Raw genomic sequence first — 24,750 nt, forward strand, 5'->3', positions numbered from 1 at the left:
GAGTCTCAAGTAGGGCAAAGGGCTCTAATATGAAAGGAGAGAAGAGGAGGAACAACTGCATGCTGTCCTTTCTTCCCATTCTCACAGATACCCCAAGAAAAACATAGGAAGAATCAGGTCTTTTCTTTTCTCCAGATCAGCTGACAAAGGACTTGAATATCTTATAAATACAAGAGAATACAATAAGAAACAAAAATTTCTAGAACGTTTAGTTTGCTATGAACCTAAACAAGTCCAGGGTAGACTGGGTTAGCCAACATCCTTTGGAGTGAGACAGAACAGATGTGGCTTTTGTTTCTCAGTTGGCACTACATCTCTCCCTACACCTCCACCCATCTCCTCCCGCCTAGGAGAGAACAAAGGGACAAGGAAAACAAACAAAAAGGGGAGAGGCTGGGACACATTAGTGCTAGTGCGAGGTCCTGAGTTCAAACACACACACACACACATACACACACACACACACACACACCAAAAAACAGAAAGAAAAAAGCAAACAAATAAAAATTAAACCAAATCCCAACCCAATCCCCTTTGTTCCTCACCCAGGGCCTTTTAAATGCTAAGCAAGTGCTCTACTACAAATTAGCCCCACACATCCCCACAAAAACAAAACAACCAAGAAAACCAACTTTGCAACTAAGGTAAATTTTTCTTTTCACAAGTAACTTGGATGACTAGTCTTGTACCACTTTGTCCTGTCCTCCCCTTCTCCACCGAACAGGATGCTTTAGAGACAGCTTACAGGCGACCATCTAGAAGCCTTGTCTTTACAGCCTCTGTGAGTTATTCCTCAACTATTGTGAACAGCAACTGATCAGACTTGTCTATAGTTACTCATAAGCAAGTATGAGAAACACCCTAATACCCCCAAACCCATTCTGACGATGTTATTAAGTCTACACACAAGAGATGGTAGCTCATTCCTGCTGTGTAAAATTGGCCCGAATAAAACAAGCTGGGAGAGAAGGCCCAGAAGTCATGTCGTTTTCAATAATATGCCCAGAGGTCAACGAGAAGACTAAAAGATGTTGCTCCTTTGGGGCAGAGGGCCTGGGTGACCCGCTGAGCTCTTAAGTGGAGACAAGCAAGGTGAGTCAGATTACAGAGTCAGTGTAGTGGTGCACCCTGGGAGCTGGGTGTACTGCCATTTCTGAGGTCTTGTGACACATGGAACTTCAGGAAATCAGGGCTGCTCTTCAAAGCCTTCTACCCTGCCAGTGACCCAAGCCTGGCCCAGATGAAGTGACTATCCCTTGTGATCCCTTTAAGCCCACATTCCATTTATTAAGCCTCACTGGGTTATGAAAAGGGATGGAGTAAGAGAGAAGGGTGAAGTATGGTTTCCGCATGACAGGTCAATCACCAATATGTGACCAAGGACAGATAGTTGACCAGAAGGACCCTTTCCCACACATTTCCCTCAATTCTCTGCTTGCTTACACAAGCCATGGGTTTGATGCTCAGCTCTGCAAACCTAACAACCAGAACTGCCTTTTTCTTGGTTCCCAACTGTACGTACAATATTTGGAAAACACACAAATAATCTATACAGTATATATCCTATGTCATTATCGGTCACTCCCTGAGCACCTTGATCTCATCCCACCCATTACAATACAGAGGATCAAACAGAACACCCATGAGGCCATGAAGAGCTTACAGGCTCAGCGAGACTTCAGCGACCACAAATGCACACGTCAAAAGAGGACGGCTGGAAAAGTTCAATGTGAGCGGGGAAAAGTTAACCACACAACAAAGAAAACCATAGTTTATTAAACTGGAAAACAAAATATTGGAGGCAATTTTCTTTTTTCCAAAAAGCTGGGAAAAGTTAAGTGGTATAAAGAAAACAGATGGGTGATTTTCGGAACATATGCCTTAGATACGTGTGGGTACGTATACCACTTTCTGTCCTTCCCCAGGTGAAAAGCCAATCCAGTGGCATCTTCAGGGCTACCCCCCAGCTTTTCTTTCTGCATTCTGTAGCCTGTTTCTCCTTTGCCCTGGACAGTCATGCTGCATCTTCGATGGAGGAAATTTAGCATCTCTAACCACAGGTCTGTGCTACAAAGCTGCAGTTTTGGCTCCTGGAGAAGAGAAGTCATTTCTGTTTGCAGTCACCAGAGCAGCCAGGGGCCCTTAGTCAAAGCCCCAGTCTCAAAGAAAAATGTCAAACCTTTAGAACTAGTTATTTTATTAAATGATATTAATACACATTCCAAAGGATTTCATTGTTGTCACCTCTAGAGCATGTGCTTGTTTTCCACACTGAACACGTGAGAATATCAATCCAACATATCTACTTTTTTTTTTTTTAAATCTTAACAGATGACCCCACCAATTAAAAATATGGAGGTGAGGGGAGCAGTAATTTACAGCCGATTCAAACCCTAACAGTTGAAGCCTAACTGCATCAACAGGTACCGTTAGGACTGAGTGGGTATTCTGCAGTAAGAAAGCTGAGCCTATTCACATTGTCTAGATAGGTTTGCTGTACCATACACATCACGGTTTCCGGTATCAGAAAGGGTCAAAGTCCTGCACTGCCCATAGCACCCTCCAGGGAATCAAACTGAGTTCTGTTGACCTCCATTCTTGGGAGGGCAGAGAGGGGCAGGGAGGAGCTACCATCTAAGCTGACTGGAGAGTAAACTCTCCGAAATCCTTGAAGGATCCTATTTCTGACCTAGCATCACTGAATTCTGTGTGGTACTAGTGTATTCATAGAATTCTTTATCTGTGGTTTTACAAGGAGCACCAAGGAGCACCAAGGACCTTAGTGACAACTACTCATTCTGCTTCATATGACTCATGTCCTTGCTAAGACACACTATGTTGTGCATTCTTTAAAAAATATCTTGTTTATTTTTTTTAAACTCAGGGTGAAATACAAAAGTCAGAGCATGGTACGGAGTTTAAATCACAGACACGGAAAGAATAATATCCCTTGTTTTATCTTTATGAATACCAGAAATGTCTTTTGTTTCACTATATCACATATATACAGTTGTCTTCATTTACTGTTGTAGACAGATTTCCTTAAAATATCTGACAGCTTCATACAATCCTCACTTCCACCCTGAAACACTCAAGATTTTGTGGCAAAAACAAAACAAAAACATCCCACAAAAACCCAACCCCTGGTTAGTCCATCCTTGAACTGTACAAAGTATCCCTTCATGTATTGGCCATTATGCTTTTGAGGACAATTATCTTGCTTTACCATTCCAGAAACCACTTTCCTGGTACTCCATGTTTTCTTAGAAAATCAAATGGTCAGAGAGCCTTTTCAAGTAAACAGTATGTTTAGCTTAAACAAGAGCGGTAGAAAGAATTCACATTCTTTTGTTCTAGACTGAAACACCCCCACTTAATTTCTGGGAAAAAAAAAATAAAAGATCAATTCTGAAAGTCACAATTCCCCTGCCCCCACCCCCATTCTCTGTTTGATGCTTTTATTAAACAAATGTCTTAAGACTCAACATAACTATACTTCTTTTGCTTTGCTATGCTATATACCCAATCCCCTCACAAGATCATGGTATCATGTATTTTTGTGGGGAGAACTACAGGGCCGAGAGGCTTGAGAATGGAAAGAAAGAGGAGCTGGCTCGAAATGGGATGTGCACGAGGGAAAGGTCTTGCTGCAATGCACCCTTCCACAGAACACAGAGCCCGGACCACGACGGACAGCCTTCCTTCTGAAAACTGGTTTGTTTTGAGACAAAGGATTGTCTTCAACCATGTGCTGCACTTTCCTCCATCTTTGCTACCCCACTGAGGAATTCAAATCACTCCTTACTTCCTTATAGTTCTATTCTAACTTGCTAGAATTCCTTCAAAAGCTCAACACATTGTTTTACACACCTACCGGGAGACTATTAGCGTTTACCGTGGTGCAACACACCAACAGAAATTGTAGTAAGCAGTATGTGCTTCCCAGATAAAGATAAAAGCACTCCAAGCACAGTGATTGTCTTTCCCCTAAGTATTAGATGCAGAAACACAAACAAGCCTTTCAATGCAGGAAAGAAAGCTCTTCCCTCCACGGCAAAGACTCAGGTAAAACTATCAGTTGACAGGGAGGGCTGGAGGTGGGCACTGAAAACATCAAGTTGCTATCTGCTGAGGGCCATCTCAGATTTCTCAGGACCCCACTTGCTCTGTGAAGAGGGCCAGCAATACCCACCTGTCTCTAAGACACACCTACAGAGTAGGACATAAAGATACCACTCATCTCCTCTGAAATAGCAACAACAGCGGTGAGTACATGAATGAGATGGGAAAAATCTTAAAGACAAAATATTTCCCTTTCTCTAGTAGTTAATGTTTGCAGAAAACCACCACCAGAGGCACCATAGTAAAAAGTGTCTAATTAAACATTTAAGAAGGCAAGGAAAATATTTTACCTACACTTGTTTAACGATTTAGTCAGAATTAATAACTGAGGGAGAAAAAGCCAGGGAAAGCAGGGGACAAGGGCTTAGAACAGATATGTAGAACCATCCAAATGCTTCCCGATTCCTTGTTTACAAAGGACAGTTGGTCACACAGCACCATTAAATGATCCCTTCCCTAGCTTTACATACTATGACCATTCTTCATTTTAATATTGAAATTATATTCCGTTCTTTTTTCCTTTAAGGAAGAGACTTTTCTTTTTTCTTTCTTTTTGAGACAAAGTTCCACTATATAGTTCAAGCTGGCCTCACACTTGCCATTCTCTAGTCCCTGCCTCCCAGCGCTGGGGCTGTGGGTGTGTACCACCACACCCAGCAAGAGAGAACTTTCTACTACACAGAATGAGATTTGTACTGCCTCAGATTCACTGTCTGGTAATAGTTCAGAAGAGGGTGCTTAAAAAACAAAAGATAAAGAACTCCATTTCAACATGCCTTTAGAATAAAGCAAATACACCTGGCAGGCCCCAAATTGCCCACATTCTGTCCTTCTGCAAACACCTCTTGGCCCTCAGCAGGGGAGAGAATACAAAGAAGGGAGCCAAGCTGGTCACAGAAGTTGCTTAGCTTGAGAGGGAAGGATACAGGGATCCTCCCACTATGATTACCAAGGCCAAGCCCCAAATGACACCCCAACATTGCACATGTTATGACCTGTACTGACCGAAGTTTTATTTCAAATGTAAGTTATCTCTCCAATAGAGAGATAAAATATTGTTTACCTCCCCACTCCCGAAACCCCCAGCCAAATGAAGTGACTTTGGTTATGTTTACTTTTTTTTTTTTTTAAGAAAGAAAAGGAAAAAAGAAAAATACAAACAATTTGGGAAAGGTCCTAAGTGCAGAGAGAGGACAAGATAATAGTAAACTGTCACCAGTATGCTTTCTGAATTTGGAAGGGAGGCCCTTCATTAAAAACAAACAAACAAACAAACAAAATCAAGAGAGGAAACAAATAAAAACAAGAAACCAAACTGCTACTTCCAATGCTCTCTAGACTGTTCAAAATGCCTTTCCCTGATTTCCGTCAGTACCTGGGAGGGAAGAATGGGCGTTTTGGTGCAAAGAACGGAGGGCCTCTAACAAAAGGTGGCCGGGGTCTCTTTAGACTGTGGAATGGGTCTCTGCCGAGAAAAGCTTCCCTAGGCCGAAAGTCTGGCCGGGGACTCCGTAAAATCATACCACTCCGGCCGATGGCGTCTCTGTGTGGGGGGCCCAAGGGAAGGCCGCTGCTGCTGGTGCTGCCTCCCCCACCTCCTCCAAGGGCTGGGCCCAGGTGCTCCAGAGGGTGGGAGGGTAGGCTCAGGCTTTCTCGTGCACGGCTAAGACCAGGGCCATTGAGGTCCCTGGGTCCTGTGAGCACCCCAAAATGCTCAGCCAGGGTCCCTTGAAGGAGGGAACTATGGTCCTTGGGAAAAACTGCCACAGGCCCAGTCACTCCATGCTCTGGCAGTGGTGGAGTTGGGAAAGGTACAACCCCAGAGTGGTCAACAGGGGGTGGAGGAGGGGGCGGGGTAGCAAAAGGGACACCACTCCCTCCACTGCTGCTAAGTTCCCCCGGGGGTGGGGGAGGGGGTGGGGGAGGGAAAGGAACTCCGCTGTGCTCTCCAGGAGGAGGTGGTGGGGCAGCATGGGCCAGAGTTGCCTCCTTTGTAAAGGGGTTCGAAAGATCCACAGAGGGCAGATGAGTGGGTGCCTCTCGAGAGAAGATACCACCATGATCCTTAGGAGGGGCAGGTGGGGCAGATGATGGCCCCACTGGCTCTCTTTGGAAGGGTGTCCCATGTTCCAAGGGGGATGGGGGGAGATGATGCTCAAATGTTGAGTTGAAACTGCTGGAATGAAAGCTGGAGACACTCTCCTGAAACTGGGGTGCCCGTTCCTTGTATGGCGTTGTCTTAAAGCCAGTGAGGCCTCCGCTGCTCCCACCCCCAAGGGATGCCATCTCAGAGGCACTTGAGGGACCATTGTCAAAAGAGCTGCCTGCTGTGCTCAGATCAAACCATCCTACTCTCGAAACCTCACGCCCATGTCCTCTATTTCCCTTCCCAGGAACTCGTATGGACTCTACAGTCTGTATCGGCTCCCCTGACATCCTCCTATTGGCTGCATTATGATAACCCAGAGTTTCTATGGGGGCCCCCTTTTCTTCTGTGCTATCAGGCAAGTCTAAACAGGAGGAAGAGACTCGGGTTTCTATGCGATAGTGTTCTTCCTGTTGCTGGTCAGTGGTAGGCAAGGTAGGCTGGGTGAGGTTTGACAGACTGACACCATCACTTGAAGTACCCTTGTTGGGGGTCTGGCCAAAATGCTTATCATCTGAGGGTTTGCGTGAGGCGTTTTTAAGCATATTCTTAAACTCAATCGTCGATGTGGTGGAAATGGTGGAGGCCAGGACTTTCTCCACACCTGGTGTGGGTGGGTGGCCCGTTGGAGCAGCAAGGGTATTCTGCGGAGAGAAAAGGGAACGATGTGGGACTGAGTGAGGAGAGTCTGGGTACTGCTTCTGTGGCAAAGTGAGATGCCCAGTGGTAGACTGAGACAAGCTACTGTGGTTGGAATCAGGGGTGAAAAACGAATCATTCTTACTCGGTGATGGTGACCGATCAGACCCAGGTTCATTCCCTCTTATGCTGAAGGCACCAAATAGCCCAGGGGGAGATGAGAGATGGTCACAGTTCTCACTAGAGTCTAGGAGGGCCCTTACAGATGGAGGGAAGGCAGACTTTACCCCAAACTCTTGGGCCCTGTGGTTATAGCTGGACAGGATTGGCTGGTACTCGGTAGCGTCAGAAAGCTTGCTTGACTTTAGGATGGATTTGGCTGGTTTCTTCTCTAAGTTCATCATGGCAGAGGGTGGAGGCCCTGAATACTCAAAATCTCGGTAATCCTCATCTTCCTGGAAAGAAGTATCAGGGAAGAACTTTTCCTGTGAAGAATCCATCAGGGAAGATGGTCTCTCTACTCCCTCAGACGGCTGCTTGTAGGGAGAGTCACTGGCTAGGCCGAAGGGCCGATATGTAGACACAGAATTGGGGAGCTCTTGGGGGTAATTTTCATCTCTTCCAGGGGGTGGTGATCTTGTACTGCTGGGTGTTGAGGAACCAGGGCTGATGATCTTAGACAGCAGGGACATAGTGTCGACACTGCTGGACGTAGGCTTGTCCATCATCTCATCCTGGGTGGGTGTCCCACTCCGTTCGTCCCGAACAGGGGTTCCATCAATGTTGTCAACTGAAGTACTAGTCGGACCACGCTGGAAGTCTGAGGAATGGCCCTCTGACGGGGCACTGGATCCCAAACTGCTCAGGATCGGGATGTTTAAGTTTAAGCCACTGAAACCAGGATTACCTTTTAAGAAGTTGTGGATCTTCATTTCCAGGCTTGGGGAAGTGGACTCTGATTCCAGCTTTGGCTTGGAGACCTCTGAGGATTGGCACATGGCAACTTCAGTAGGTGGGGCAGCAGGGCTAGTATTGTGGGCACCTGTGAATCCTAAAGAACTGGACGACGGCAATTTGAAAGTAGTGCTTGGGAGCACTGGGCTCTGCCCCACTGACGCCTTGCTTGCTGAAGTCGAAGAGACTTCAGCAGTTGAAGAACTAGGAGAATAGCTGAAGCTTTTGGAAATAAAGGACTGCGTATTGGAAAGCAGGTTTCGCCCCTTTATGGTAGAGCCTGTGGTGCTAGCAGGGGAAGCTGTAGAGCTCTGGGATGTAGCTTCACTGGCTGGCACTGGGTTCCCAGTAACACTCTGAAGTAAAGATGACAGGCCTGTAGAAACACAGATTAGCAGGGTTAAAAAGAACAACTACCCACATCCTAATGCAAACAAGTCTGGCTTATTAGATACTATCATTCACTCTGGTGGGAATCAGATGGATTTTCAAATACGGAGTTAAAAGGACTCCAGACTAAACAGGCAACGTCTGGATGTCACAAAAAACATCGGGCCTATTTATCAATCTAAGACAGCAAAGCATTCAGATATTTCCAGGACAATCCAGACACAAGTCCAGTAATAAAAGGTCACAGGAAAGAGGGATTTTTAATGTCAGAATCATTCACAGCTTAAACAAAGCAAAGCAGGAGAGGAACGGAAGAAAATTCTTCTTAACACAACATTCTAAGCCACTATCTGTGTCTGAGCTGTGGAATTGCTCTAAACACAATGAATATTCCCACCTTTCCATCCTTCACAATTTACTCCAATATGTTAACACTCACTGTTGTTTTCAAGAACATATACAAAATTCAGAAATCTGCTTCAATAGGGAATACTTTTTTCAAGAAGTCTATCTCTTGCTAGATTAGCGTCACATTAAAATCATTTTGTATGTGTATGGGTGTCTGGCCCTCCTACCCTCATGTATGTCTCTGTACCACAGGAATGGAGGAGGTCAGAAAAAGGTACTGGATCCCCTGGAACTGAAGTTACCAACAGCTGTAAACTATGTGGGTGCTGAATTCTCTCTCCAGTCCTGTCTTTTAAAATTTATTTTATTTTATTTTATCTTATTTTATTTTATTTTATGTGCACTGGTGTTTTGCCATGGGTGTCAGATCCCCTGGAACCAGAGTTACAGACAGTTGTGAGCTGCCATGTGGGTTCTGGGAATTGAACCTGGGTCCTCTGGAAGAGCAGCCAGTGCTCTTAACCACTGAGCCATTTCTCAGCCCCAGTCCTGTTTCTTTCACTTGTGGGGGATGACTCTCATATAATCCAGGCTGGCCTTAAACTCTAATCCTCTTGGTTCCACCTCCTTAATGCTGGGATTTTAATTGGGTACCATCACACCCAGTTTTTCCCCCTTTAAAATTCCAACTTATTTATGTATTTATTTTTGAGGCAGAGCTCAACTACATAGCTCTGGTTGGCCTGGAACTTGCTATGTAGACCAGGCTGGCCTTGAACTCATGGAGCTCTGCCTGCCTCTGCTTTCTGAATACTGGGATTAAAGGTACATGCCACTATAGTCTGACTCTCTTTCTTCTACATTATTTCAGTTATGTGCATATTTGTGTAATGAATGCCATGTGTGTTTAGGAGCCTGCGGAGGATGAAAGGCGGCATTAAATATTCTGCAGCTGGAGTCACATGTGGTTGTAAGCTACCAGATATGGATGCTGGGAGCAGAATCTGGGCCCTATGCAAGAGCAGCTCTAACTGCTAGGCCACTGTTAAGTCCCTTTTTAGGTTTTCTTCTATTTTTTTTTGAGACAAGGTGTTGCTGTGAAGGCCAGGCTATCCTCAAACTTTCAATCTTCCTTTCTCTTAAAAAATGTGGGGATTATACATGTGCATCACAGAGACAATGCTTTCAGGACCAGCTTTGTCTGTAAAAGACAGCAACGATAAATAGAAAAACAGGCACCACAAGGACTACAAACCAGACCAACAGAAGTGCTGATCTTTTCATACAAAAATGCACAATTCCTGTTTTACAGCTAGGAAAACCCAAGGATTATCAATTAGTACAAACTTCAATGATGAGATTCAACCATGTACACTGACTGACAAACCTCAGAACCATGGAAAAAGAATTCTTTGGTACAGGCTGAAGTTAATAAAATCAAAGTGCTCCTGAAAATGAAACAAAACAAACCCCGGATCTCCTTACACAGCCAGAGGGACTCAAACTCAAGATATGCCTGCCTGCCAAAATTACAAATGTATACTTCAATGTCCAGGCAGAAAATAGTCTAGAAGACAAAAAGTTGAAAAGAAACTAACGTAAGATTCTATTAAGCCAATCATACTTTGTCACGTTTACTCACTTTCTAGTCATAAATAAAAATTCCAGTTCTTACTAAATCTACCAAAACTATCTTTTGGTAATGAAACATCTAAAGAAAATATTCCTGATACTTCAGCTAGTGCTTCTTCAAAATATCAAATTAAAATCATATTTACCAAGGGATTAAATTTTTTTTAATTTTCCTTGACTTCCAATTTTTTTTTTTAAAGATTTATTTACTTATTATGTATACAGTGTTCTGTTTTGCATGTATCCCTGCAGGCCAGAAGAGGGAGCCAGACCTCAGTACAGATGGTTGTGAGCCACTATATGGGTGCTGGGAATTGAACTCAGGACCTCTGGAAGAACAGTCAGTGTTCTTAACCTCTGAGCATCTCTCCAGCCCGACTTCCAATTTTTAAAATTAATTCTGTACGTGCATATACACATGTGGCACCTACACGTGGAAGCCAGAGGTCAGCCTCAGGTGTCGTTTCCTCAGGAGCTATCCACCTATTTTGAAGCAAGTTCTCTCACTGGACCTGGGGCTAACTGATCAGCCGTGTTGGCTGGCCAGCAGCTCTCCTCGGTCCCGACCTCTCCGGTGCTATGACCACAAGCACATGACCCCAAGCCTGGATGTCAATGTGGGTGCTGGTGATTGGGCTCTGGTCCCCGTGCCTGCCCAGAAAGCAGTCACCACCTGAACAACTCCAAGAGTGAACTCAAGCACCTGGGCCTCCTCAGGCCATAGTCATCCGGCACGAGTCAGTACACTTCATTTCCATCCTCCTCTCCTACTGTCCTCCCTTTTGGTGGTCACTTCTCTGCAAACAGCGATTCCATCTGCTTTCATGGCACACCTATTTCACCCCAACCAAGATCTTCTCTTTCATGGATCTCTGTTTTAACATCTACATAGACACAGACACAATTCACTATGCCTTTAAGAGAAAATATGGGTATTTTCTTTTTGTGTCTGGCTTACTCTGCTTAGCACAATAATCTCCAGTAACACCCACTTCCCTGTGAATGTTGGGTTTTCAATACTCTTCATAAGGCTGAATTAAATTAAATGTACATATGTGCACATTTGATCTATTTGTGGATGGGTATCTAGGCTGGTTCCATTGATTACTGAAAGTAAGGCAACATTAACAAGGACACACAGGAACCTCTGTGGTGTGTTCATTTGAGCTCTTCAGGTGTAGACCCAGGAGCAATTGTATCTGAGCTCCATTTTCAGTCAAGAAAGTTCATCCTGACTTCCATGGTGTCTATACTCGTTTACACACCTACAGCACCAGACACAAATCTTACTATTGTTATTGTTTTGCTTCCTATGAGCTAAGAAAGTGCTCTACACTGAGCTACATTTCTGGCTCAAGTCTGTCTTTTGGAGACAGTCTTGCATTGTGCCCCGGGATGCACTAGGACTTGCTCCTTGGCCCACACTGGCATAAACTGTGATCCTTCTGCCACTGCCTCCCAGGTGGGAGTCACATGTACCATGCCTATCCTTTGATTATTTATTCTTTTGTTTTTCGAGACTAGATGTTCTGTAACTCACCACACAGGCCTCAGACTCACAGAGATCTACCTACCCATGCCTCCCAAGTGCTGAAATTAAAAGCATTTGGCACTACATCCCACTATTCATTTGTTTTCTCAAATGGGCATTTGCTACATAGCCCGGACTAGCCTCATTAATCCTGCCCAAATGCTGGGATTACAGATGTGAGGTATATGTGATTTTTAAAAAGAGATTCAGTGTTATATTTCAGATACTGCGGGACATGGTCTTCCACAGACCACTGTTTTTCAAAGGCAGACACTGTCAGGCCAGTGAGACGGCTCAGCAGGTAACACGCTTGATGCCAAGCCTAAAGACCTGAGTTGAATTCTCAGCACTCACACTGTAGAAGGAAGAGATCCAATTCCCACAATTGTCCTTTGACCTCCTTAAGCACTGAAGCTCATGTACTCCCACCAATAAATAAAAAATATTAGATTTCTGTAATATGTAAAATTCTTTTTTGTCATTTTACTACATCTCTTTCATCTTAACAAGCTATAAAGTCTTTCTTTTGAAAATTTGTCAACAGGATTATGGATGACAAAAACAGAACAAAGTTCTAAAAAAATTTTTTCTTTTCTTTTTTTTTTTTTGGTTTTTCGAGACAGTTTCTCTGTGTAGTTTTGGGGCCTGTCCTGGATCTCACTCTGTATACCAGATATAGTGGCCTCAAACTCACAGAGATCCTCAGATTAAAGGTGTGTGCCACCATTGCCTGGCTCCTTTTTTTTTTTGGGAGACAAGATTTCCAAACTCAGAGATCTGCCTGCCTCTGCTTCCCAAGTGCTGGGATTAAAGGCGTAAAAAAAAAAAAAATTGTACTCTGTGAGCGGTGGTAGCACAAGCCTTTAATCCCAACACTCAGGCAAGAGGACAGCCTGGTCTGTAGAGAAGAAAGGACTCTAACATACAGTGATGCATCTATGTGGAAAAATGAAGGAATGACTTTAAATTTTTGTATGTTTGTTTGTTTTTTGAGACAGGGTTTCTCTGTGTAGCCCTCCCTGTCCTGGAACTTGCTCTGTAGACCAGACTGGCCTCAACTCAGAGATACACCTGCCTCTGCCTCCCGAGTGCTGGGACTAAAGGTGTGCGACACCACTCCTGGCTGACTTTGAAATTTTTACTGTATCTACAGGATGGTGGTAGAAAAGGAGAACTCAGAAGCAGTGGAATCTTTCTTGAGTTGTACCAGATGAGCTGTTGTATATTACCAAACTTTTTTGTGCTAAAAAAAAAAATCTGACAACAATAACACAGGGCTGGAGAGATGGCTCAGAGATTAAGAGCACTGACTGCTCTTCCAAGGTCCTGAGTTCTATTCCAGCAACTACATGGTGGCTCACAACCATCTGTAAATGAGATCTGGTGCCCTCTTCTGGCCTGCAGACGTACACGCTGGCGGGACACTGTATACATAATAAATAAATAAGTCATTTAAAAAAAACAAACCAAAAAACCAACAAAAAAACCCCTACAATACAAAAACAGAACCCCACTGTAGCCTAGGCTAGCCTATAACTTGAAATCTGAGTTTCCTAAGAACTGGGATTGCTGAGAACATCAATTCTTTACTGCTAGTTCCAATAGACAGGGGTTTCAGATGATCACTGAATGGTATTTAGTTCTGTAAAATAAAATTCTTTATTTGGAGATAAACATGGAACAGTTTTGTTTCCTGGGAAACAAAAAGTAATACTTACCGATACTGCTCTACTCATACAGCACAGGGTTCCTCACTAGCAACACTGACATTTTAGACTACATAGGTCTTGTAGCTGGAGATCATGCTATGCTTTATAGGATATTTAATGTCTGTCTGACCTGGTTATACAACGCTGACACTGTTCTGGAATTTATAACTAATTGCATAATTATACTGAAATGCTTAAGAAGGGTTGTGTAGGTACCTGGAAAGTAAGATTTGAAAGATCAGGTATGATTCATGAAAATCTGAAGCAGTTTTATGTATAAGACATAACTGGGAAAGCCAAAAAGAGAAGTTGAAATGAGGTAGAGATTAAAGAAAGGAGGAAAAAAAAAAGATATAGGTCAACATTAGACCTCAACACACACCAGGAGGATGTTCAAAGACAGCCTGATCTACAGAGCGAGTTTCAGGAAAGAGAGCTACACAGAAAAATCCTGTCAAGAAAGCCCCCACAAAAACAAAAATCCATACTAAGAGCTGGGATTAGTGTAACCACCAGGGGTGCCATGGTGCAGGTCAGAGTATTAAAAAATCAAGAAATCTGGTTTTTAGTCTCAGCTCATCACACATCAGACAGACTTATGACCTTAACCAACCATATTACCTCACTGAGCTTAGTTTTCTTACCTGAATGGGAGGTAAGAGACTAGATAATATTTAGGCTGTTTTAGTGTTGACATTTTCAATTCTATAAATGGCACCTCTTAAGTGGTAACTATAAAGGCAGTAATGAGTTAACTATATTGTACATTTCATGGCTTTGGATTCCTTAGAACTAGAATCCAAGATTATACCAGAGACGAACATTCGATTCAAGTCCCTCTGGCACACGTCCGTTTACCTTGGAGTGCAGGGGCTGACTGTGTCTGGGTTTTAGAAAGAGCAGAGAGAATGCTCTCTGGGGTGATCTCCACCTTTGAGAGGATATTTGCCAGAGGGTTGTGAGATGTTGTTGTGGCAGGTGCAGGTGTTTTCAGGCCACTGGTGAGGTTGCTGGGACTGGTAGGCGTTCCTGGAGAAGGTCTTGATGCAGAACTGACCCCTGGTGGCAGAAAGATGAACTCAAGAAAATGCAATACTCCATCCATGACACTTTCCACTCAATGAATGATTGTTTAATAGTAATTCTTGTGACTGATCTACAAATAGTGCCCATTTGACACATACAAAGAAAAACACCTGAAAATATGAACTGTTCTATTTGGAATATTCTTAAAACAAAGAAACACTACGTTATTTTCGCGCACATTGGTTTTAGGAGCAGCAACCAGCACAGACCAGGCAACCTACTTCTATTGATGGTATGACTGGGTGTATGTGGGGTGTGGTGGTGGTGATATAATGGGATCAGAGGCACTACCACTACAGAACGCTGCCACTATGAGTCTATGTATTTGGCAAGGGTTTTTCTATTTTTTTGAGACAAGGTTTCTCTGTGTAGCCCTGTCTGCCCTGGAACTCACTCTGTAGACCAGGATGACCTCAAACTTACAGAGTTCCGCCTGCCTCTGCCTCCTGAGTGCTGGGATTCAAGGTGTGCACCACCACTATCTGGCGGCAAGGATTTTTCTTTTGAAACAGCCTTTAAAATGACATTATACAAACAAACTCTTTCATACTTTTACATTTCAAAACACTGGGTTGGTTATTAACACAGAGTTAAATGCTGACAGGAGAAAAACATTTGATTTCTTAAAAAAAACAAAACACTATGAGCAGGTGCTTTACAAAGAAACATAAATAAGCAAATGGAAAAAAAGTCTTTAATTAAAAGAATAGATATTATCTTTTCAAGATTGAATGTAACAATGGGAAGGGTTAGGAACAATTAAATTTCCAAATACTATGTATATAAAACAGTATATTCTCTTAGATAACAATTTAGTTCTAACACATGAAAATACTTTTAAAAAAAATCTACATTCTGTTTTTTGGTTTTGTATTTTGGAAACAGGGTCTCCAGTTGTGCAGTGGCGGCGCACACCTTTAATCCCAGCACTCGGCAGACAGAGTCAGGCGGATCTCTGTGAGTTCGAGGCCAGCCTATACAGCGAGTTCTAGGACAGACTCCAAAATTACAGAGAAACCCTGTCTCAAAAAACCAAAAAAAAAAAAGAGAGAGAAAGAAAAGAAAAAGAAAGAAAGAAAAAAAGAAACAGGATCTCAAGGGTCTCACAATAACCACAGCTGGCCTAGAATTCTCAGTCCTGCTGCTTTGTTTCCTGTGTGTCAGTGTTACAGGTAACACTATATCTAGGTCACATGCTGATCCTCCTCCTCCAAATCAATACACAGTGGGCAGGGCACAGATGAAAGAATACTATCTTTCTGCAGCTGCGTGTTGCACATTATAGTACTTTTATTGTTGTTGTTGTTGCTCATGTGTAGACAATGGGGGAGCATGTGGAAATCAGTGACAATTTTGTGGAGTCCATCGCTTCCGCCACCTTCATGAGACCCTGGGAACTGAATGTAGGGCTCACCAGGTTTGTGCAGCAAGGGCCTCAGTGTTCTTTATAAAGCAAAACGCTGACGACACAGTAGTGTATAATAACAAGGACTACCACACATCACAACAGCTATTAGAGTTAATGTAGATGCCTTTTCTTTTCTTGTGTTTGTGTCATATGCACAGGAATACATGCCCACATGTGTGCATGTGGAGGCCAATGACACTGGATGTCTTCTGTCACGATCTCATTTTTGGAGACGGTGTCAATCACTGAATTTGGAGCTTTTCGTTTCTTCTAGACTGGTTGCCAACCCCCAATATCTACCTGTCCCCACTTACTCCAAATGGTGGGGTTCTAGACACCTGTGGCTAACCTGGTTTTTATGTGGTGCTGGTGATCTGAACTCAATGGATACTCATCCTTACATACTTCACTCACTGAACCATCTCCCTACCCACTTTCATCTTTTTTTCCAGAAAGGGTCTCATGTAGCCCAGGCTATCCTTCAACTCCTGATTCTCCTGCCTCTTCATCCAAGTGCTGAGATAACAGGTGTGCACCATCACAACCAGCTTTTTAGGTAAGTATAGATAGATAGAGTACTTAAGTTTTTAAATAAGATGGCTTAAAAATAATATGTACAATGTTTATTTTTTCTTAGTTTGTCAAAACAGGGTTTCTCTGTGTAACAGCTCTGGCTGTCCTGGAACTCACAGAGATCCACGTGCCTCTGCCTCCCAAGGGCTAGGTGGGATTAAAGTCGTGCATCACAGCCGCCCAGCCAATGTTTCAATTACTAAAAGAAGTACTACAAATACCGAATCTGTCAAACCAGCATCCATGCATACGTGTGGGTGGTTTGCTTTGGTGTACTAAGATTCTTTTTGAACTTTTCTATAACGTCTATCCATTTTTTAATGTATTTTTAAAGAAATTTCACCATCAACAATAACAATAAGGACAAAAAACCTTGACGACTCATGAAACCAAGATGGAATCCACGTTTTTCCATCCTCCCTGGGCTCACTTACCCGTGGTTTTCATGACTGATGTTAAGCTGCTAAGGATGGAACTAATTTTTGCCAGATCCACATTTGCCAGGTTTGGCAAAGCCAAAGCGGGGGAGGGGGACAGAAGAGAAGTGTTCGCGGGCTTTGGAAGAGGCGGGGCTGCCGTTGTGGGCACCGGGGCCGGGGCACAGGAGGAGGCCTTCGAGACACCTTCTGTTGGCTTTGTGGGGACAGAAGTGGAGACAGCTGGTTTTTCCAGAGGTTTTTCTTTCCTGTCTTCCACTGTTTGAACAAACAAGAGAGGCAATTTTATGACCTATTTTCTAAACTTTACTTCCAGTATGAACCAATATTATGTCCTAATATTTCCTACTCTGAGGGCAAAAGCCCTACACTCACTTTATGCTTTAAAAACAAAACAAAGCCGGGAGGTAGAGGCAGGTGGATCTCTGTGAGTTCGAGGACAGCATGATCTACAGAGTGAGATCCAGGACAGGCACCAAAACTACACAGAGAAACCCTGTCTCAAAAACAACAACAACAAAAGACAGGGTTTCTCTATGTAGCTCTGGCTATCCTGGAACTGTCTCTATAGACCAGGCTGCCCTTGCCTCTGCCTTCTGAGTGCTGGGATGAAAGGCGTATGCTACCACCACCAAGTGTATATCCAAAATATTTTTATTTCAGTAAGGTATAAAAATAAAAATCATGGCCGGCAGTGGTGGCGCATGCCTTTAATCCCAGAACTCGGGAGGCAGAGGCAGGCGGATCTTTGTGAGTCTGTCTACAAAGTGAGTTCCAGAACAGGCTCCAAAAGCTACACAGAGAAACCCTGTCCTGAAAAACCCAAAAATAAATAAATAGATAGATAAACAAACAAATAAATGATAAAATAAAAATCATTTATGAACACTAGGCATACAGTTCAGAGCTAAGTGCCTGTGAAAGGCCCTGGGTTTGCTCTCTAGTACCACGGAAAAGAAAGTCTGACTGATTGATTAGCAGGAAAGCAAAGTCAATACAGAATAAGCTACTTATTAGCCATATCAGGATTACCAATGATTTTTGGCCCGTCATCTTCCACATCGGAGAGCTCCATGTCCTCCACATCACGGTTATCTGTCACAGGCTCAGGTGTGGCAGATGTGTCACTCTCCATGGCTGGTGACCGGGATTCCTCACCTCCCATTCCCTGAAACGGAGACTCAGACCCCGTAGGGGAAGGAGCATCCATACTTGGAGAAGGGACTGGTGATTCCTCAGGGTCAGGAAGGGTGGCCTTCAATTGATCCAACTTCTTCTTCAAGTTGTTTACTCGGTTTGCGAAAGTTTTGTAAGCCTAAAAGGGAAAAAAAGAGCTTGTTTCTCTAAGAAAAGGAACTGCCAGGCACCATTTTGACTATGATCAGATTTCATTATTATTAAAAAATAACCAAAAAAAAAAAAAAAAAAGGAGCTGGGTGGTGGTGGCACACTCCTTTAATCCCAGAACTCGGGAGGCAGAGGCAGGCGGATCTTTTTGAGTTCAAGGCCAGCCTGGTCTACAAAGTGAGTTCCAGGAAAGGCTCCAAAAGCTACACAGAGAAACCCTGTCTCGAAAAACCAATAGATAAATAAATAAATAAAAATAAATTAATTAATAAATTAATTAAAATAAAATTAAAATAACTAGCCCCAAACAAGAGTATCACCTTCTGTTGAGCACAGAGTAGTCGGGGTATCTACTTGTGCTCGGTGAGTACTACAACCCACACAGCTGTCTGAGCTAGACTCTTTAAAACTTTCACGATTACTGTGTATGCGTGTACAATGGACATGGATGGGCAGGTCATGTTGTGCACATGGAGATCACAGAAAAACTCTGTCAAGCCAGTTACTTCCTTCCATCTGTATGCAGGTTCTAGGGATCAACTCAGGTCTCAACAGGAGTGCCTTTACCCACTGAACCTTTGCCCAATTCCTCGGAAGTGCTCTATCAAGCACATTCATGAACCAGTACTGGTGGTCATGTACTAAAGTTTTCACTTTATTCGGAGTCCCTTTCTGTTGCCTGTTACTCCTTTTCTAAGTCAGTACTGTGCTCAAGACCCCACGGAAGTTATGCTTCCCCAGGTTCCTCTTGTGTGTGATGGATTGCTTGAGCTTCTTTGTTTCTGAGGACCTTAACAATTCTGAAGAGTACTGATCGACTGATTTTGTCATGATTAGACAGAGATCATGAGATTTCAGGAGGAAGACCACAGAGCTGTCATGCCAACATACTCATCACCTCAGCACTGTTGCTGCTAGTACCAACACCTTGTGTGAACCCCTCTCCTTTTCCTGACTAAGTTACCATGTGTGTACGTGTGTGTGAACATACACCATGACATGCAAGTCAATGTCAGAGGGTAACTCTTGGAAACTGGCTCTTTTCTTCCCTCCCTGTGAGTCCTGGGGACCAAACTCAGGCCATCAGGGTTGGCAGCAAGTGCCTCTCTTTATCTGCAGAGCCATCTCAGTGGCCCCTTTATGCCTTGATTATCTCAATTGCCATGATCTTAAAGCTGGGTGCTTTAAAAATACTATTTTGGGCCGGGCGGTGGTGGCACACGCCTTTAATCCCAGCACTCGGGAGGCAGAGCCAGGCGGATCTCTGTGAGTTCGAGGCCAGCCTGGACTACCAAGTAAGTTCCAGGAAAGGCGCAAAGCTACACAGAGAAACCCTGTCTCGAAAAAACCAAAAAAAAAAATAAAAAAACTATTTTGTGTGTACACATGTTGGAGAGCATGTGCAGAAGTCCGAGAACAAACTGTGGCAGTTGGTTCTTTCCCTCCACTGTTCAGGTCCCAGAGCTCAAACTCAGGTCTTGGCTTGGTAGCAGGTCCCTCTACACACTGAGCCATCTTCCCCCTCCCCCTCCTTTTGCTTTGAGAGTCTTGAACCATCATCACTTTGTAGGTATTACTTTATTTTGGCTGAACATTCAAAAACATTATTTAAAAGACACTAATATACCGGGCACAGTGGCACATGTAATTCCAGCACTGGCTGTTCTTGCAGAGGACCTGGCTCAGTTTCCCAGAACCCACCTGGTGGGTCAAAGCTGCCTGTAACTCCAGTTCTAGGAGATCCTCTAAGGCACAGGCACAAATGTCCTGGCTGTACACCCACATGTGCAGGCAACACTGACAAACATTATAGGGGAAAAGGCAGGGGCTGGAGAGACGGCTCAGCAGCCAAGAGCACAGGCTGCTCTTCTGGAGGACACAGGTTCAATCCCTAGAGTCCACATGGCCAATGACAACCCTATGTAACTCCAGTTCCAGGGGACCTGACACCTTCTTCTAGACGAATGCAGTGCACAAGTGTATATGCAGGCATATATTCATGTACATAAAGTAAAAATAAAGATACAAATGTCCATCTACTGAAAGGTATTGGAAAGTGCTGGAGCATCCAAACTTTAAGTGAGGAACACCAGTAAGGCCACAAGGAAAGCTAAGTTCATGTCAGTGGTGCTCTTTTCTTTGAGGTTCTGATTTTGGGGAACAGTGTAAAAAACTGAGTATCCATTCAAAAGGACACAAAGTGAAGGTACGCTACTCAGTAGAGCTTTTAACAGTCTTTTTAATGTAGGAAAACAAAAGTTAGAGTCTCAAAAGATAGATACTCTGGCAAGAGGAAGGATAGAATTGGTTCAAAAAATTTTTTTAATTTTGTTTTCCTTCATGATATTTTCTTTTTCCTTTTTTTTTTTTTTAAAATGAGATTTTCTAAAGGCCTGGGAAGCTCAGCAGATAAAGGTACTTGCTGCCAAACCTGGCACCTGAAGTTTGCTTCCTGGAATGCACAGGTAGAAGAGAACTGACTTCCAACAGTGCCTCCCGCCCACCCCCACGTTAACACCCAATTAAGAATAAATAATTGCCAGCACTCAGGAGTGGGATCCAGGACAAGCACCAAAACTACAGAGAGAAACCCTGTCAAAAAAAAAAAAAAAAAGAAAGAAAGAATTTTTTCTTGTTTTGTTTTTCAAGCCAGGGTTTCTCTGCGTATCTCTAGCTGTCCTGGAACTCACTCTGTAGACCAGGCTGACCTCAAACTCGGAGATCCACCTGCATCTCTGCCTCCCAGTGTCGGAATTCAAGGTGTGAGCTACCACTGCCCGGCTTTTCTCACACACACACTCACACCACTCTCCCCCTGCTTCCTCTTTCTGCATATACATATGTATGTATAAATGCACACATATAATTTACAGTGTATTTTTATAACAATAGATACATATTTCACTAAATAATATATAAATTACATTGATTTGGGAGTGGGCTTACAGGTGCGTGTATACTACAGCAGACATATAGAGGTCAGAGGAAAATCTGTGGGAAAGTTGGTTTTCTCCTATCATGCCAGTCCTAGGGACTGAATGCAGGTTATCGAGGTTGGCAGCAAGGGCCTTCATCCTCTAAGCCATCTCACAGCCCCAATACTATTACAGTCCAAGTACAGAGTCATATGTGTTTTAGCCATATGTATTTCTAGTCTTAGTTTTCATTTCTGTAATACTGTGAACTTCTAAAAAAGAATAAAAGGAAAAAAGAGAAAAAAGAAACATCAAGGCATGATAAGCAAACAATCAAAGCAGAGGGACTGTTACGGTGAGTGACTATGGTAACCCAGGCCTGTCTAGAGGTTGGAGGAAATCACTTCTTAGTTGAAACTGAAACCTTTAATTAAAACATCCTAGGAAATGATTACAGGCTTTTCTTAATGTTTATTAAGGTTTATCCCCTATGGGAATAAAATCCCCAAACTTCCATATGTTTATGTATTCTGTCTCTGTGAATATGCATGACTTAGGTGGAGGGATCATGGTACCTCCCCCCCACCCAAGAAATCCATTTCACTCCAGCACCCTGAAGTATCAAATCTTTGCTTCCTTGACCACTTCCACGTCAAAACTTACAAAGATACCTCTAATCATTCATGGTACCCCAGCTTAAAAAAAAAAAAAAAAAAAAAACTTTATAGCTGGGCAGTAATGGTGCATGCTTCTAATCCTAGCATTTGGGAGGCAAAGGCAGGTGGAGCTCTGAGTTGAGACCTGTCTGGTCTATAAAGTGAGTTCCAGGACAAGCTCCAAAGCTACAGAGAAACCTTGTCTCAAAAACAAAACAAGCAAACAAACAAAAAAAAAAACTTTGTTTTTTTAATAATAGTCCAAATGTATAGGGCACACACACACACACACACACACACACACACACACACGGAAAAAGGGGAAGAAAAAGAAGTACTAGTGCACAATGCTTAGGACGTTTGTGAGTGTCAGTGTCGAGGGACCCATGTCTTAATGTAACCAGCACCACCTTTCACCAGCTACCGTGTCTCAGACAAGGACACTAACTACTCAGGAGTAACTTCCTCCTCACCTGTGTCTGGTGTCAGTCGCCCTGTGTGACCAGTGTCTAACCCACGGGAAGCACTCAACAGAAGACAGCAGCTGCAATTACTTACGTTTGCCACCACTTTCACTTCCTTGTACTGTGCTTCATAGAAAATTCCAGCATTTTCTAGTGCTTCTGTGAGTGAGGGCCCGTTTTTCACCTGTTTATCTAATCCATTCACAAACTCCTCCAGCTTTGAACTTGCTTCTTCAAATTCTTTGGAGAACTTCTTTCCCCCTGTTTTGTCTAAAAGAATGGAGAAAGTATTTATTTCAAAATTAGAAAAGTAAAAACATTAATCTTAGCCAGGCAGTGGTGGTGCACACCTTTAATCCCAGCACTCGGGAGGCAGAGGCAGGTGGATCTTTGAGTTCGAGGCCAGCCTGGTCTACAGAGTGAGTTCCAGGATAGTCAGGATTATTTCACAGAGAAACCTTGTCTCGAAAAACCAACCAACCAACCAAACATTTGTTTTTAAATTTTATGTGTATGGGCAACTGTTTACATGTATATGTACCCTTGGATGCCCTGGAACTGGAATTACAGGCCAATGGTGGTGAGTCACCCAGCATGGGTGCTGGGAACTGAATCCAAGTCCTCTGAAAGACAGCAAGTGCTCTTAACCACTGGTTACTCGTTTTAGCCATACTCCTCCTTAAGGATACCAGAACGGAGCTCCATCCTTTTCACTTGTGTCTACGTTCTGTAGTGCAGAAGGCTCTGACTAAGGTGCCGAGAAGTCGAGTCGCCTCCTACAGCAGTGTGCACTCTTCTCTGAACAGTGTCCGGAAATCAGGGTGCTTCCTCCCCAGTGCTTGCTGGAGTAGAGCTGTAGACACGGGCACTCATCCTGTCTTTGCCTTTCATCAGCTATGCAGCTTGAGCAAGCTACTAATCTCTTCCTGAGGCCTCAGCTTTCTCGTGGGTAGGACTGAGCTTTACAGGATGGGGATTATATAGATGGCCCATGTTCAAGTTAAAGTATGGTGCAGTGGACAGGGCTGAATTCAATGGATAATATTCAAGTCACTCTGATCAGCAAGTATATTATCACTGTTCTGCCAAGACTTTTTGCTCATACTCAATGGATACACCCTTAGAAACGTTACAGAATAAAAGCCCAGGCATCTTCATCTTTGGTGACTAATGCACATTACCAAATTCATGTCACTGTTGTAAAACATGAGCAGAGGCTAGAAACACCATCTGAGTTTCTGTAAACTGTTTAAAAACAGCATGTCCTGCTTTTACTCTTTTCCCCCCATCATGGTTCAAGTACAAAGCACTGTGGAAGGCAGATAGTAGGGTTGATTATCTACAGGGGTACTGCTGATTCTGCTCAAATTTGTCTAAATGGTCTACTTCCCTTCTCCCTCTTTACAGCCCCTAGTTGCAATGGTTAAACACAGCTACCCAGTTCTTTTTTTCTTTTGGTTTTTTTGTTTGTTTGTTTGTTTGTTTTGGTTTTTCGAGACAGGGTTTCTCTGTGTAGCTTTGCGCCTTTCCTGGAACTCACTTGGTAGCCCAGGCTGGCCTCGAACTCACAGAGATCCGCCTGGCTCTGCCTCCCGAGTGCTGGGATTAAAGGCGTGCGCCACCACCGCCCGGCTTTGTTTTTGTTTTTTGAGACAGGGTTTCTCTGTATAGTTTTGGTGCCTGTCCTGGAACTCGCTCTGTAGCCCAAGCTGGCCTTGAACTCACAAGAGATCCGCCTGGCTCTGCCTCCCGAGTGCTGGGATTAAAGGCTTACGCCACCACTGCCCGGCTACCCAGTTCTTTAGAATATGTTCTCTAGCCAAGTCTAATTTTATGTAGACAGTATAGGTGAACAAGCTTGATTGCTAGAACCAAAATGGGAACATTAAAGAAACACCACAGCCCTCACAAATAGCATTATGACTTTGTTATCAAGTGTAGATTTTCCTCTTGGGGTGGGGTGGGGATGTGAAGTTTATTTTGTATGGCTTATCTGGAAACTTCTATAAATCTTACGTTTTACGACTTTAATCCTGGCACTCCAGAGGCGGAGACAGAGGCAGGCAGATCTCTATGAGTTCAAGGCCAGCCTGGTCTACAGAGTAAGTTCAAGGCCAGCCTGATCTACACAGAGAAACACTGCCTCGAAAAACCAAAAACCAAATAAACAACAAAAAAACTTATGTTCTAGTAAAATATTGTTATTCTATAAATAATTAAATAAAAATAAAGCACAGTACAGGAGCTAAATAGACACAAAAAATGAATAGCTCATCATCATTTACTCATTATTTCAAAGATATGTATCAAATTCATATTATGTGTATTTGTTCAAGTATTAGAGTACAGAAATAGTCAAGTAAAAGATAATCTCTGACTGTAGGAGGCTTATC

General features: G+C 43.4%; 1 protein-coding gene across 4 annotated transcripts in view; it reads right to left on the bottom strand.

The window, feature by feature from the left end:
- Positions 1 to 1,744: 1,744 nt before the first annotated feature.
- The window catches only part of Rprd2 (regulation of nuclear pre-mRNA domain containing 2), a 57,936-nt gene continuing 34,930 nt past the window's right edge, over positions 1,745 to 24,750 (bottom strand). For 2 of the 4 annotated variants that reach the window (XM_052732048.1, XM_052732047.1), the window contains 6 exons: positions 22,452 to 22,627; positions 18,008 to 18,290; positions 16,973 to 17,233; positions 14,330 to 14,530; positions 7,053 to 8,237; positions 6,824 to 6,912 (listed from right to left, as the gene is read on the bottom strand). In XM_052732048.1, the coding sequence (XP_052588008.1) occupies positions 6,824 to 6,912; positions 7,053 to 8,237; positions 14,330 to 14,530; positions 16,973 to 17,233; positions 18,008 to 18,290; positions 22,452 to 22,627 (2,195 nt within the window). Of the gene's footprint in view, positions 8,238 to 14,329; positions 14,531 to 16,972; positions 17,234 to 18,007; positions 18,291 to 22,451; positions 22,628 to 24,750 lie in introns of all 4 variants that reach the window. The other 2 variants (XM_052732046.1, XM_052732045.1) reach the window with 1 other exon arrangement.

This window comes from Peromyscus californicus, unplaced genomic scaffold (genome assembly GCF_007827085.1).
Source record: "Peromyscus californicus insignis strain IS unplaced genomic scaffold, ASM782708v3 Scaffold_9__1_contigs__length_137607984, whole genome shotgun sequence".
In the NCBI taxonomy this organism is placed as follows: domain Eukaryota; kingdom Metazoa; phylum Chordata; class Mammalia; order Rodentia; family Cricetidae; genus Peromyscus; species Peromyscus californicus.